This window comes from Etheostoma cragini, chromosome 3 (assembly GCF_013103735.1).
Source record: "Etheostoma cragini isolate CJK2018 chromosome 3, CSU_Ecrag_1.0, whole genome shotgun sequence".
In the NCBI taxonomy this organism is placed as follows: Eukaryota; Metazoa; Chordata; class Actinopteri; order Perciformes; family Percidae; genus Etheostoma; species Etheostoma cragini.
In genome coordinates, this window is record NC_048409.1 from 24,245,191 (window position 1) to 24,260,114 (window position 14,924).

The 14,924-nt window shown below is 41.5% G+C and overlaps 1 protein-coding gene across 1 annotated transcript in view; it reads left to right on the plus strand.

Moving 5' to 3' along the window:
- Positions 1-14,924, plus strand: part of LOC117941702 (endothelin-converting enzyme-like 1) — a 35,078-nt gene that overhangs the window by 11,984 nt on the left and 8,170 nt on the right. The window contains exons 7-12 of the mRNA XM_034866719.1: positions 6,760-6,982; positions 9,112-9,210; positions 9,752-9,826; positions 10,805-10,908; positions 11,976-12,034; positions 14,042-14,093. Of these exons, the coding sequence (XP_034722610.1) occupies positions 6,760-6,982; positions 9,112-9,210; positions 9,752-9,826; positions 10,805-10,908; positions 11,976-12,034; positions 14,042-14,093 (612 nt within the window). The remainder of the gene's footprint in view (positions 1-6,759; positions 6,983-9,111; positions 9,211-9,751; positions 9,827-10,804; positions 10,909-11,975; positions 12,035-14,041; positions 14,094-14,924) is intronic.

Sequence of the window (14,924 nt, forward strand, 5' to 3'; positions counted from 1 at the left end):
CCATCGGCACTGTCACATCCATTAGCTCAGGTTCACTTCTCCTCAGGTTACAGAAGCCAGGGTTGATTATCTGTCTCTTCCCTTGTTGTTTACCAATCTTCTCTTTGAGTTGTCTGTCAATCCATCCCCCCTGATGGTTTTAGTAATAGATTCTACACTTTGTTTCACTCATTCTCTCCCGCTGTTTTTTGTTCCCTCCACCTGTGTCTATCTGACATCCTGTCTTCTCTCCCTTTTATTACGCTTTCACTCAATCAGTTATAACCTGTGGCTGATATGTGCTTCTCTGTGGTGCTGCACTCTGAAAGTTTAAATTGACATTTTTCTTCAGTTGTTTTTAGGTTGACCTTGTTTCAGAATCTTCAGCACGTGACTACAAAAGATCCTTCATTTATTTAGCTAAACATACCTCAGTTCAACTTTGTTCAAATGATCAACTAGTGTTCAACAGAAAAATGGTTTAGTGGTTTGTCATGTCAACAGTTAGTCACACATATGGCCCGGCCCTGCCTGAGAATTTTTGATAAGTGACCTTATATAAAATAAATAAAATTGTGTAGAATGTGATTTCCCACATTGGTGATCAAATGTCGATGGTCAAATGTACAGAATCGAAATGGCTTGAAAATGTTACTGTGACATGCTATGTTTACCATACCATGTTTCACCTAAAACCACTCTTACTGCTGGTAATGCAAGAGGAAACGTCCGTCACCTCCAAAGCGCTGCGGAGGAGGGTCTGGCTAGTCCACATAACCTTCTGGGATGGGAGAAAAACATGCTCAGGTTTATTGGCATTTCTTTAAACCAATCACAATCCTCTTGGGCAGCGTTATGCACCAGATGCAATAACGGTGCCCTTGCAATAAATCGACTGGACCGGAGAAACCCTCTGAATGAATACTCGTTGATATGTAGACTAGATTTTCTTGATGTGAGATGTGGAGAGCAGATATCTTCTACAGTACCAGTGCATGAGCTTGGTGAGCAAAGCATGCAGTTGTCTCGAGACGTGGAAAAATAAAAGAAGTCCAGAGAATTGCATTGTCTGTTTATATAAATCTCTTGCACATCTGACCACACAGAGAGTATAAGCCCTGGCTCTGCAAACACATACACACACACACACACACACACACACACACAAAGTTTATCTTCAAGCAGTGGGAGTCAGGGGTTGTCGCAGAGGTGTTGGCCCGTTGTGTCATTGTCCAGTAGAGCAGATGGAGAGGAGGTTTTATTCCTCAAAAGGCCACTAATGGACCACAGAATATCTCTTTTGTACGTTTTCGTACTCTGCTGGATTCTGTCACTCACTCGTACACACCCACACACACACACACATACACAAATATAGATATAACTCAGCTGGAGAGGCCAGTAAAGGCCGACGTTTGTATAAATATAGAAACACACAGGAGGAAAGTTTGGATTCTTGTTAAATTGGAGGAACAGTGTGAATATGCACTCTGAGAGGTGAAAAGGTGACAGACAAATAAAAAGAGCAGACAGCCAGGTGCTCCATCTGTTTGTTAGTGAGTTGTATTTCAGGGGCGCCCGGGATCTCGGTTGGTAGAGCAGGCACATGTATATATATACAGTATATATATATATATTTTTTATATATACATACAGTGTACATATATGACAGCTCGAAGATTTAGAACAGTTTATTAACTGGTGAACGTATCAGGCAGTAGACACGGGCAGGGATGATGAGGTATGCAAGGCATGTCAAAAACAGCAGAACACACTAATTTCCTTTGGAGCACAAAAAGAGATAACATTAAAGCAGGCAAGGCAAGAAGCAGGTTTCAAAGTTTGGAAACACAGACTGGCTAGATGTTGAGTCACCTACGTGACATGATTGAACAATCCGGCGCCAAACAGAGAGAAGCCAGAGCTTAAGAAGCTGCGCTGATGAGCCACGGGAAACAGGTGAATGATTCAGGAATTGCCTGCAGCTGCCCATCGTCCCAGTAGAGGCCAGTCCACACACTGCACTGTGGAGGAAGGGAAAAAGGTGTGAACAGAGGAGAGGGAGAAAGAAAGAAAGAAAGAGAAGCATTCAGAAACACACATTCACACACAGACTTGTTACTTCCCCACTTGTGGCTTTGTGATAATATAGACGCAGCGGGCCTGGGTTTGACTCCTACCTGCGGCCCTTTGCTGCATGGCATTCCCCAATCTCTCTCCGCTTTCATGCCTTCTTCTGTCATAATAAAGGCAGGAAATGCCCCAAAAATAATCTAATAATAATAATAAAAAAAAGAAGTTGTTTCAGAATGACACGATGGATGACTAAAAAGGAATAGATCGTCCTTTTATCTACCATCCTGCTTTCCTTCTTTTGACGACCTTCTCCTTTTCTTTCTCTTTTGACTTCCTTGTGTTCCTGCTTCTTCATCTTTTTGTCCTTTTTTCCATCCATCCATCTTACTCTCCTTTTACTACCCATCATTCTCCTTCTCCGTATCGTTTGTTTGATCCTCTCTTTTTCATTCTAAGTATTGACATCTCAATCTATCCACAGTACTCCCATTTTCTTTCTGTCTATTGCTTAATCCCCCCTCCCATCACTGAGAATACAAACTCTCCATCTTTATGGGCATCTAGTCCTCCTCTTCAGTGTTCTCTCCCCCCCCATGTTCTCCCATTGATGGTAAGTCTACCAACAAGAGTTGTCACACCTCCAATTTTTTTTCATTCATTCCTTTTTACATCAATCCTTCTTATCCATCCATCTTTCTTTTCTTCTTTCTCTGCCTCCAGTGTGTGTGCATGTGCGTGTGTGTGCGTGCGTGTGTGCGTGTGCGTGTGTGTGTGCAGTCCCCACACACTGCAATGACTGCAGTCAATCCCATTAGCCAGATGAGCAGGCCTCCAATGAAGGGGAAACCATAATGACAACACCAGCCTCTCTCTCTCTCTCTTTCACACACACACACACACACTCCTCGCTCACCCCTCTCTCTCTGTCCGCTCCCTCCATCAGTCTCGAGGGTGTGTGCGTGTGTGGGAATCCGGCGTGTTATTTTTTTCTGAGCAATGTGAGGGCTAGAAAGAGAGTCTATAATTTTATGTGTTTTTGTAGTTGTGTTTCGGTGTCAATATATGTGTGTTTTGTTGCAACAGTTGCAGTCTAAGGACCTGTTGCACAAAACCAGGATAAGGGATTAGGCCGGGATATTCAAGTTATCCTGGATGAATTTAGGTTTGACTTGGTTGCATGAAAGCATGTTGAATTAAACCCAACCAAGTAACCATGGAGATTTATTCTTTGCGGCTAGCCTGGTCCAGAGCAGGTTAACAGCCAGGCTAAGATTAATCCTGGAGTCTCACGTGTTAAATCACCTGCCGCTCTGGTCCGAAATAAACGTGGTTAACAGTTATTCCGTTGTCATCTGAATGTATTCTGCTTTATTTTTATAAACATGCATTACTTGTCACTATTGTTGTCACAAGTTTTATTTAAACCCTACCATAGCAGTTGTTTAGATGGTTAGAAATGGTTGCATTGGCACCCAGATGTGGAATGGCAATCGGGAGAGTCTAGACTTTTCCCGGTGGGACGGTAGTATTTCGAGGATGCGAGGGCCGGTCTGATAATAATCATACGTTGCAGATCTATACGTTGGCAGACTGGTCAGACACCATTACATTCATGATGTCATTTTCTTGTTGCTTGTCCTTCTCTCATAGAGGATAGTTTGTGTTTCTCCTTAATATGAACTCCTAATGTTTTTTATTAAAGCTTTCTTTGGTTTCATAACCTTCTCAATAAGTCTCACATCACTGGACCAATAACTTTGCCTATATACAGTATGTATATATTGTACATGTAGTGTAAATTTATCACACAGTGAATACCACAGTGATTCTTAATATTTTTATTTTTGTTCTGTCATTTGTCAGAAGAATCAAAAAACATGAATATTGTTTTACATATTTGCTTACAGTGTGTATTAAAGTCACTTACTGTTTTTTCTAAATTTTGTTCCGTTCTGATTGTTCTGTATGAACATTAATTGTAGAAAGATACTTAGAATTAGATTTAGCTTAAAGTGATTTGTGCATATGGTTGTAAAACATGTTCTCGTGTTGTGAATAAGGGTTTGAAATTAAGCCTTGTCCTTAGGGAAAACCATTCTACTTTCGTGCAACAGGGCCTAGGATTCACTTCCTGCTGGGTCCACTGCTTTTAAAAATACACACTTACGTTTTTTTGTAAAGCATTTTTTTAGATGAAGCAGTTCTCCACATAGTGAGTTTCAAGGCACTATAGCTTTCAGCAGTCCAGGTTTGATTCCCAGCAAGGCCTCCTGAGCTGAAAATATATGCATTCATGGATATATAGGTGCTTTGGGTAGAAGTCTCTACCAAGTAAAAAAAAAAAAAAAAAGATTTCTGTCTCTGAGCTGGTGGTTTTTGCAGTTTGAAAGCTTGTGTGTTGTTTTTGTGATTTGTATTATTTAACAAATGAGATGAATACATTTCTTCTTACCGTCTGTAATCCCATTGCAACTCCAGTGAAGTTTGGACTAGAGGAGTGCCTCCTTCCTCCATTACCTACAGGGTCATTACCTGTGGTAATGTGTTGATGCAGTGCAATAGGGACTGTCTTTTCATCTCCCTAACTACCCCCATTAAAATCCATTTAGCTAATGAGCCTTCACTCAGTTCTCTCTTGATTAAGACCTACTGCTTGATCTGTACAGGGCTCTCACCGTCAGGCCCTCTCCTTTCATTTAACTTCGCTGTGACTCCATTATAACACAAAGCGCACTCTGGCATATACACGTGTGACTATGTAGGGGAGATTGGGGTGATTTGAGCCTGTAGGAGAGTTTCCAGAGAGCCAAGACAAATTGATCGTGGGTTACCCCTAAATTCTACCATGCGCATCTTGGCAGTGTTCCTGGCAGCTCTGCCGCCGGCGGAGCAATCACAACCACTCTAGACAAAGCTTGTGATTCCACCAGCCAGAAGTGTACCAGAAGCGGCTCGCTGCTCTGCTCCACCAAAAATATGAGACAGGTCTATTTTTGACAGACCCGCAGGCAGAGCATGAAGTGGAATGGCTAGAGCACGTACAACACATGATCTAATATCACAGTGGTGCTATTAGCAGGAGAAATCGGAAAATTGAAAATCCATACCACCCGTTAACCCGTTGTGTCATGTTCCATTCCTGCTTCACTCAGAGATTATTGTCATGACTTTTCCTCAAAGATGCTTCAAGTAAAATGTTACTCATCTCTCCCACACATATAATGCTGTGGTTTTACCATTATCATATAGATGGCTTCCATGCATGCAGCTGCATACACTCTCACATACATATACACACATGCATACAATGTATAAACCCAGACCTGTCCAATTGTAACAATATAAACAAAATATCTGCGACAAGCAGGTGACAACAAAATGACACAAACCAGCATGTCAAGCAAAGCAGTCACACCGGTAACACATGCTGATTAGTTGATGGTACTGATGATCAAAGACACCACCTGAGTCTCTCATTGATTTATCCATCCTTCTGCCTTGCGCTCCCTTTTCCCGTCAATTAAATTCACTTCACAAGTGCTTTGTTGGCGAGACTTCGGGGTGCCGTTGCCAAGGCCCTTTGGATTTAATATCTGTCATGCACGGGAAAAATAAAAAAAAAACAACAACAGCATGCCTTGAGGTCTGCATGGAGCCTCGCAGTGGGATGGTGGGGTATTTGTCCCCATGGGGCAGAGTAGATGTGTGCACCCAGTGGGGGCACGAGGACACAACAGCACTCCATCGTCTAGGGAAGAATACACAGCTTGAATACAAAAATGAATTATGAATTTTATCTCCTCCCGCTCAACATTTTCCTCACCCTTCTGCTGCTGCTCCGCTGTGAGTCACTCTGGATTAGAGGGAGCTGTTCTTAAAACTGTTGGTCCATCTTGACTACTCAGCATCAGCTCTCGATCACTGTCTCCCTTTTTTCTCTCTCTAACTTTTCTGACTCTTAAGTGGCTCAGGGGGCAGATGGAAAAACAGAACTTTAGTCCAGATGGAACAAGATTACAGTTAGTGATAGTGGATGTTACTTTACAAAGAAAACCCAAGAGGAAGTGTGCTACAGTCTTTCATTGAAGTGAAAATGTAATTTCATAAGGCGATTTTGCTTCTACATATCTATCACTGTTTCAGCACGAGAACCACATCTCCTTCAACATAAAACCTAAACCTAAACTTTACTCAAATGGACTCTTCCAAACCATGTAAAGCACAACCAGTAGCTAATGTTAAAAAAGATGCTTGAACCAACATCGCTGAGTGAGTTTTTGAACTTTTTATTTTGCTTTAGTAAACCCAGATCCCTAAACAACTCTTGGGGCCACAGTGGCTGCCATTCAGCAAGTTACAAGTTCGATGGGTTGGTATCATAGCAGAAGCTGTTTCATAGCAGAAACTGTTTCTAGTGTTTTAATTAAACTGAACTGTTAAATAATTAGTATCTATATTACTGGATGAGAACATTGACACCAAAAGGATCCAAGTAGATGTTTAGCTAACTCTTGACTCTTGTTTTTTACTGCCTTTAGTTTTTTATCTAAAAACATCTGTCACTCCGCTGTTGTCTCATGGGTTTTGCAAAGCCGTTACAGGGTGAAACAATCAATCATCATTATTAATCAAAGATTAAATAAATACAAACCAAATCCATGATAATGTAACTGATCTATCCTTCTTTTTTTTACTGTGTCCTAGGGTTCTCCATAACTACATGCTGTGGCGCATTGTGGCGGCGCTAAGTGAACACCTTTCCACCGCCTTCCGCAGCACCATCCATGAGTTTTCTCGAGAGATTGATGGCACAGAGCAGCAACTGGAGCTGGGCAGGCTCTGCCTCACTCAGGCCAACAAACACTTTGGCATGGCCCTGGGAGCCCTGTTCGTCCAGCAACACTTCTCCTCACAGAGCAAGGCCAAGGTATGGGTGCACTGAACACTGGTGAACTGCATGGTCTTGACCAAATGCCACTTTGAACGTTTGAAAGCCATGATGGCTCTCTCTCTCATGGGTGGGCAAAATTCTCTGGGCGGGCAGAGCAGAGAAACGGGATGTAACCTTGCTCTTTATGGGCTTGGTTTACACCTATCGCCATTTCTAGCCACTGGGGGACCATAGGCAGGCTGGGGGAATGCATGTTAATGTTAACAAATCTCATAAAGCATCTTTCAATGGCATTTTCTGATATTGTTTCTTTATTTTTTATTTTCAAGTTCATCACTGTCTTTGGCTCTGCATGGGGCAGTTTGGGGGGTCCAGCTGTGTATTTTGACATGGCTGAAGGATTTTTGGATGATTCCTGTACTGGGATCTGGAAATACCCTCCATGCCCATCAAAACTGTCTCTATTCTTCTCAATCAACTTATGGTTCTATATCGCTATCTGCTAGGTCATTCACTACTAATCCCCCACCTCTGCCCTTTGGTCCACTTTTCTTTCACCTTAATCCTCCCCCACATGTATTCTTATCTCAGTCTGATGTCCATACTAGGACATGGGGATACGGTTCCCAATGGGATTTCTAACCTCTGTAACCCCATGTTCTTTCTTTAAACCCTCCATCATCTCCCTTTCACCTTCTTCTTCTTATACTCTCACGGTCCACCCCACGCACTTTATCTTACATTGAGCTGCCTATCTTCTTCTCTTGGAAACTTTTAAATAGCTGCCAAGGCACAGGACAATAGCATAAAGCAAGTCTGACACAACTGGAGACGTTCTGGGTGCTAATTACTTTCTCTGTACTGCACCTTAATCAAAATGTAAGTTCCAAAGATTCTAATGTTCCACATACGTTTCTTATAAGATACTTATACATTTCAAAAATACTTAAAGCTTGTGGAGATTTTCCGATTCATAAATAGTAGAGGAGAGATTTTAAAGATCACGTCTACAGCATGGCAAGTTTCAACCAGATGAAGTGGTTTCTAATCCCATCAACATCTAAACGTCATTCAATCCATCCTTGTATGTAATGTGCCGTAGCGTGTCTAATGTGGGCATATTGCATTCTTGGTACTGTCCTCACTGATTATGTCCCATTGCTTAGACATCAGTCTGTACTATTTTGACATTTCCGCACAGGTTGGATACCTCATTATCAACACAAGAGGTACCGGACCTGTTGCAGGTGGCGATGTATGTGCCTTGACGGACTTACAGAGGCTGCTTACCTCGGCATGATCAGGAACTAATTAGTCTCAGGAGCTGAACCTGAGAGACAAAAGTCAGGGCGGGAAAGACAAGCTTTCTTGTTATCGTTAATCCCAGTGTCTTTTATATGACGTGTTTGCAGTACGTAAGAAGAAATATTATGCTCATTTACAAGTTCATACTTGTGTTTTGGGTTTCACATTATTTTTCTCCTACTGTCTGCTTATTGTAGCCCCTGTCTGAAACGCTCTGTTTTTAACACCTTTAGAATCATGTTTTCTGCAGCCCACAAAAAAAAACTGACTGGGTTGTCTTATTTCACAGTTTGTGGGTTGGTTGGAACTCTAGAAAACAATTTTTTTTCATTATATGTCCCCTTTAACAGTTACTTGAAGTTTTGACCGCAAATGTTCCTCACCCCATTGCGAGAAAGAAACATTGATGTTGGACAAACAAAAACAACAAGCATAAAAGAGATTCTCAGTAGTTAGTAGTTAGTTTACTCACATTATAACTTGCATGTTGCTACAACTGCAGGCCTTATGCCATCACAGACCGCACATTTGACGTCAGAATGTAGTCAGAGTTAAAGTTGCTGAGTCACATTTTTAAAAGTGGGGTCATAAGAAAATACTTCTGTCATATAGTTATACTACTGGTATATTAAAGAACACGGTTAGGCTACAAAAAATTTGCTTTAAATGTCAACAGAATACACTAGTGCAGGGATTTTCCATTAAAATTGACAGAAGTCCAGTTACTAAAATTTCCTCCCATAGAAGGTCAGAACGTCATACTGTCTAAATTGAATCCTTTAGCTTAGGGAGTAAGAAGCTGACTGATGTGTTTTCATGGCCTTTGAAACTTCTTTAAATATGATTTGATCTCCCTCCAGGTACAGGAGCTGGTAGAGGACATAAAGCACTCTCTGGACCTTCGGCTGCAGGAGCTGGACTGGATGGATGAAACCACCAAGGAGGCTGCCAGAGCAAAGGTTCGGAGACTAACTCAGCGTCTGCATTCGGAAACACCACTCCCTGCCAGATCTGATTAGTACTTGAAAAATATTTAATTCTTTTTTTGCAATTCCTTTCTTTCCAGGGGTTTGATTGATTGCTTTGTTAGATGGAAGTGTGTGATAGAATACATCAAGGGCTTGACATTGAGGAGTGAGGATCGCCTAATCCGGATCTCTCTGTGGTTCTGATTTAGGGTCTGCACTGAAAGATATCCCTTCTAATACTTTTACAATCTGAAGATATAATCCTTTTAGAGGGCCATGCTGAATATAAAGAGCTTCCCTGTAATCCTATTACATTGGGTTTGCTTGATTAGTTACTTACTGTATGTGTGCGTGCGTGCGTGCGTGCACGTGCCTGTGACCGTGCGTGTGCGAGTGAGTGAAAGTGAGTGTGTGCCACGCCTGTGTCTAAAATCAAGTGTGTGTGGGTATTGTTAATTACCACAAGTGAATGTGGGGTGATGTTGGACAAGCAGTTTTCTCTTACATTTTACACTCTCTTCTTCTCTCCCAGCTGAAGTTTATGATGGTGATGACAGGCTACCCAGACTTCATGATGAAACCTGAGCTCATAGATAAAGAATATGGGGTGAGTCGTTAGCCTCCTATTTCATCCTGCGCTGTCTGGTCATTCTCACCCATACATAAGCACCCAAACATCATGCAAACAAATTCCATATTTCAAGCATCCCTTTCTCTCTCTGTCACTAGAATGTTTTGCATCAGAAATTGCAATGCAACCTGGGCGATTGTATTCAGATGGAGCAAAAAAACATCATGGGCCAGGGTAAATGAACCCAAGACAAACTGCTGAGACTGCTCAATTAAATAATATGATGATGCAACAAGGAAGCAGACACATGTAAAACCTGGCAGCAAGCATCTTAGCTGTCAAAAATGAAAGTACTTGAAGTAAAGTAATTGAAGTACTTTACTATACACTTCTGACTTGCTTGTAATTCACTTGATTATGTTCTTTTGTGCTGCTTTACATGTCAGAGGAAAATATTGGTCATTTCCCAGCTAAAGTTTGCAAATTCAGGTTTATATAAGCCTATGATCTGCATATAAAATATGATTCATTGTTTAGTTTAAATAGTTGAAACCACCCACTATTATTATTAACTTGATTAATTAGCTTAACTATTAAAATTCTGCTTACATGTTTTATAAATGTATTTCTAAATGCATTTAACTAGAAGGGAACCGTGGAGGAAAGAGGACAGACCTCGGCCATGGCAACGCCTATCTCGCAATGGTCACGAAAGTGATTTATAATATTTGCATCCACCCCATGATTCGGATCCGCTTCCAGATTTAATGGGTTCTTCCTCCCCTTCCCAAGTTACACCCTTCCACCAAGAATCATAAAAATGGGGCTTGTAGTTTCCCGTAATCTTGCGGATAATTAAACAAACCAAACTGAAAACATAACCTCCTTCGCTGAGGTAATAGCAATCCTAACAATTGCAACAAAAAATGTCAAACTACTCTTTATCTGACATTAGCATAGAGTAAAGTGAAGGTGTTAACACTCACCAATCCCTTCATATCTGTGGTTTTGCAGTTTGACGTGGACGAGAAGACCTATTTCAAGAACATCCTTAACAGCATCAAGTTCAACATCAAGCTGTCAGTCCAGAAGATCCGGGAGGAAGTGGACAAGACAGCGTGAGTGCCATATCTCCTTACATTACACAAGCTATGCTAGCCAGCCATCACATTTTACTGACATGCGGTGCAAAGCAATTAAAGAAGGTTAATATATTTGAAATCCAGACTGAACTCATGCAGCTGAGGCTCACACCAGACACTGCAGTTCCACCACTGTGAGTGTGTTACTCTAATGAGTTTGACATACCTAACATGTGTTCCTGTGAATCCCTTTTTAGTTTGACATATTTGTTCATGCGCCTCTAAATTAAACCAACAGATACCAAATCGGCATACACAGCAGGAGAAAATCCATTTGATTTACTTATCTGCAGCAGCCAGGCAGCAGAAAAGTGCTGTGGGACATGCGGCTCATTTTTCTAAAACGCAGCCATGAACCCCTGGATTGAGTGCCTCTGTGCTATGACAACACATTACAGTCACATTAGTATTCCAAGGTGCTCAAAGTAACAGTATCATTAGCCCACACTCAACGCCCTGAAAAGTTAAATCAAATACGTCCCCTTTATCACCAAAAAAAGTAAAACCTTTCATCACTCACTCTGTCTTGTTGTCGCTGGGAAATAAAGAAACACTCCTCGTCCTCCTCCTCCTCTGTGTTTTTCTCCTCTCCATCTCTTCATAGTCTATGCGGAGCCATCAGTCTTTCATTCCTAGAACAAGGGCATCTCACACTTTCAGTGTTAGTCATTTGTGGGATTTTGTGCCAATCAATTGGTCTGGCTTTAATTGGATTATCATAAAGGAACTGTCCGTGGTTTCATATGCAGAAAAGAACTTTGGCTTTGGGACCACACTCACTGAATGTTTCTCACCAGGGGGTTTAGAGAGAGAGAGAGAGAGAGAGAGGTGTTTGGGATTCTGCTCAGGATTGGGGTGTGTTTCGAGTGGGTAGATTTATGATTTGAGTGTGTGTGTGTGTGTGTGTGTGTGTGTGTGTGTGTGTGTGTGTGTGTGTGTGTGTGTGTGTGTGTGTGTGTGTGTGTGCGTGCGCGTGTGTGTGTGTGTGTGTGAGGGATTACAACTTTAAAACCCTGTTTGTTTGACACTGGTTTTCTCCTCAGGTGGCTTCTCCCCCCTCAGGCCCTTAATGCCTACTACCTCCCTAACAAGAACCAAATGGGTGAGTGTGTGACTCTTCAGTGTACATACAGATCTTTGTGTTCTCCATGTCATCTGTCTCCACACAGAACCCTCTCTATTGCCTTTCTGCACCACGGCATCAACCACACATTAGTTACAAGCAATTACACCATGTAGCAGCCTGTTTTCAACAAGACAAACATGTTGACCGCTGTAAGAAAAAAAAGCATCCCCCTCCTTTTATCATATTCCTTCTCATGGCTCACTTTCTATTTAGATCTCCACCTCACATACTTAACACCCCCTGGAGGGAAAACAAGCAATAACACCGTCCCGAGTTTTAACAAATCTGGCCTTGCGCTGTCACCCCTCCCTCCCTCACCCCCCTAACTCCATCTCTCCTCTTTTCGTCTTCTCCGAGGATGTATAATAACAGGGTTTCTCTCATGATTGGCTGTCTGTGCCTGCCTGCCTGCTGGATTAAATCTCTCACATAAAAATCAATTGTGTGCTTGCAAGAGTATGCTAGAGGACAGGAAGAGTCAGACAATAACATCATCATCATCTGTCCCCTGGGTCATTTCTTTTAACCCATACCCATTATTTCTCTATCTTAACCAAGCCACTTCAGTTCTTATCTTTGTCTTTATTTTCATACTTTCCTTTTTTAATATCAAATTAATATTGCCCACTTAAGTTTCCATCCATCTCTTTTACTTACTTTATTTTATGTCTAGAAACAGATTATGTTTGTAGATGAAGATAAAAGGACAGAGGTTTATTAAAAGTAGCTCCCTAACATTGTGGGTTTTAATTCTCTTCATGGGAAGCTATGCCTCACAGTCTATAATTGACTGATTTGACTGACACTGATAACGTTAAAGGAGAATTCCAGCCAGCTTTTATGTTAATCTTGATCTTATAAATATGCGAGTACTTTCGACCCAACCTGAATTGGTGCAGTCAGCACGGAGTAGCTGCAGCTACGTGTACAAGCTTCCACTGAGCTAAAACGTCAGTTAACAGGGCAAGTTTTAGAGGGCCTTTGTGCCTCTTAACAGACCCATAATGTAATTAATATGTCTGTACAACATGAACAGGGCCCTTACGTAAAGTCAAGATCCCTGTCTTGTTCTTGCTAGTGGTTAGCTTGCCTCCCTGGTTAGCTGCTAGAGCTAGCTAGCTGTTAGCTGCTAGCTGCTATTGATAAGTGTGTTCAGCCATGCTTTTGTGAAAATCATGACGCATCCCCTGAGCGCCTGATGGTGTGGTTTGTGTTCTGCCTTCGTGGCGACAAATTGTAGTTTACTTCCCCCTCAAAAATAGGTAATTGAGCACTGTAGTAGTTATGAACATACCAGTAGCTATGTAACTACATGGAATTACCTGTTTTTGAGTACGACATAAACTCCAATTTGTCACCGCCAAGGCATGGACGACACCCACCAGACCACCGGGCGCTTGGGGAATTGTTGTCGGCTGCGGGAGGCAAGGAAGGCGGGGAAGAAGGCTGCCTGCCTGGCTTTTTTGATAAAGGTGCTGATGTTCAGCTCCCACTTTAGGTCCTGGGTGATGATGGAGCCCAGGAAGCAGAAGGAAAGGGTGAGGGGGCTGGCTGGGTCTGCGTTCTTCCTAAAATCCACAACCATCTCCAGGCTCCACTGTCTTTAGAGCATTTAGTTCTGTTCTTCGTTTTCCTCAGCATGAAGCAAGAAGTTGCTGCTGTGGAGGATACTGATTTGTATTTTGATCTTGCTGTGTGCTGAAAGACATGCATTTGGGCAAATAGAGAGACTTTCTGTCATTGTCATCTATAGCAGCCGCTCTATTTTACATTCTTCAGCCTGGCTAGTTCAGCTTTAAGGCATCATTGTTTTATATTTCCTCTTAACGCTCTCTCTCTTTCCCTCTAGATGAGACTGTATCAATGTGCTGACTGTGATTAAAAAAAGAAATATGTTCCTACTTAAAACCAGAGTATGTTATATTCATAATTGTATCTGGACATCTTCAGTTCCCTCATGATGTTTCTTTATCTCTCTTCCAGTGTTTCCTGCCGGCATCCTTCAGCCCACTCTCTACAACCCTGAGTTCCCACAGTAAGTAGTCCTCCTCTTCTCCCTGCCTTTCCCTGCTGCTGTCCGTAGGGAGGCAACAACATCACCACGTCCACAACAGCAAAGGTCATTAAATTCTACGATAGTCTGGCAAACCTCTGCTTCCCTCTAGTCCCAACACACCTGATTAAACCAATTTAACTACCCACCGAGAGCTCAATTACTGAACAAGGTCCCGCTAATAGAACAGGTGTCATTGAGAAGTCGCCTGCCTAAATTTGAGTCCGTCGACTAATTTGATGGTGCATGAAAGTAGATAGCCTCCCTGTCTGACTCTATGTGGTCTATTTATCTCAGTTAGCTCTTTGTGACTCTAATTCATGAATTAGTGTTCTAATTCATGAATCAGAGTCACCGCATTATTGGACAAAACTATTTATAACTTTAAATTAGTCATGCAGTAAAAGCAGAACACAAATTATTTCTTCTTCTTCAGTTGTACATCTAGATAGAATTTCTTGTATTTTAACTAATGTCTGACATACAGTATATAAGGTATTTTATGGACAATAATATATATATTAAATACAGTTGCTGCATTTTTTTTTACTCTATCAGCAGAAACTATTATCCCCACAACTTTGATTTTATCACGATGGAAATTATTTTGAATTAAAATTAAAATATTTCTACCATAAGCACTGAAATCCAAATAAATTTAAAGGATTTTTTACATACTAGTCCTGCCATGATTATTTGAATGTAATAGACTAAATACATAATTTTTTAGATGTAATCAATATAGCATACATAAAGTAATACATTCGTAATTTAAAGAAAACCAAATTTGTTGCACTAAAATATCAATATCAT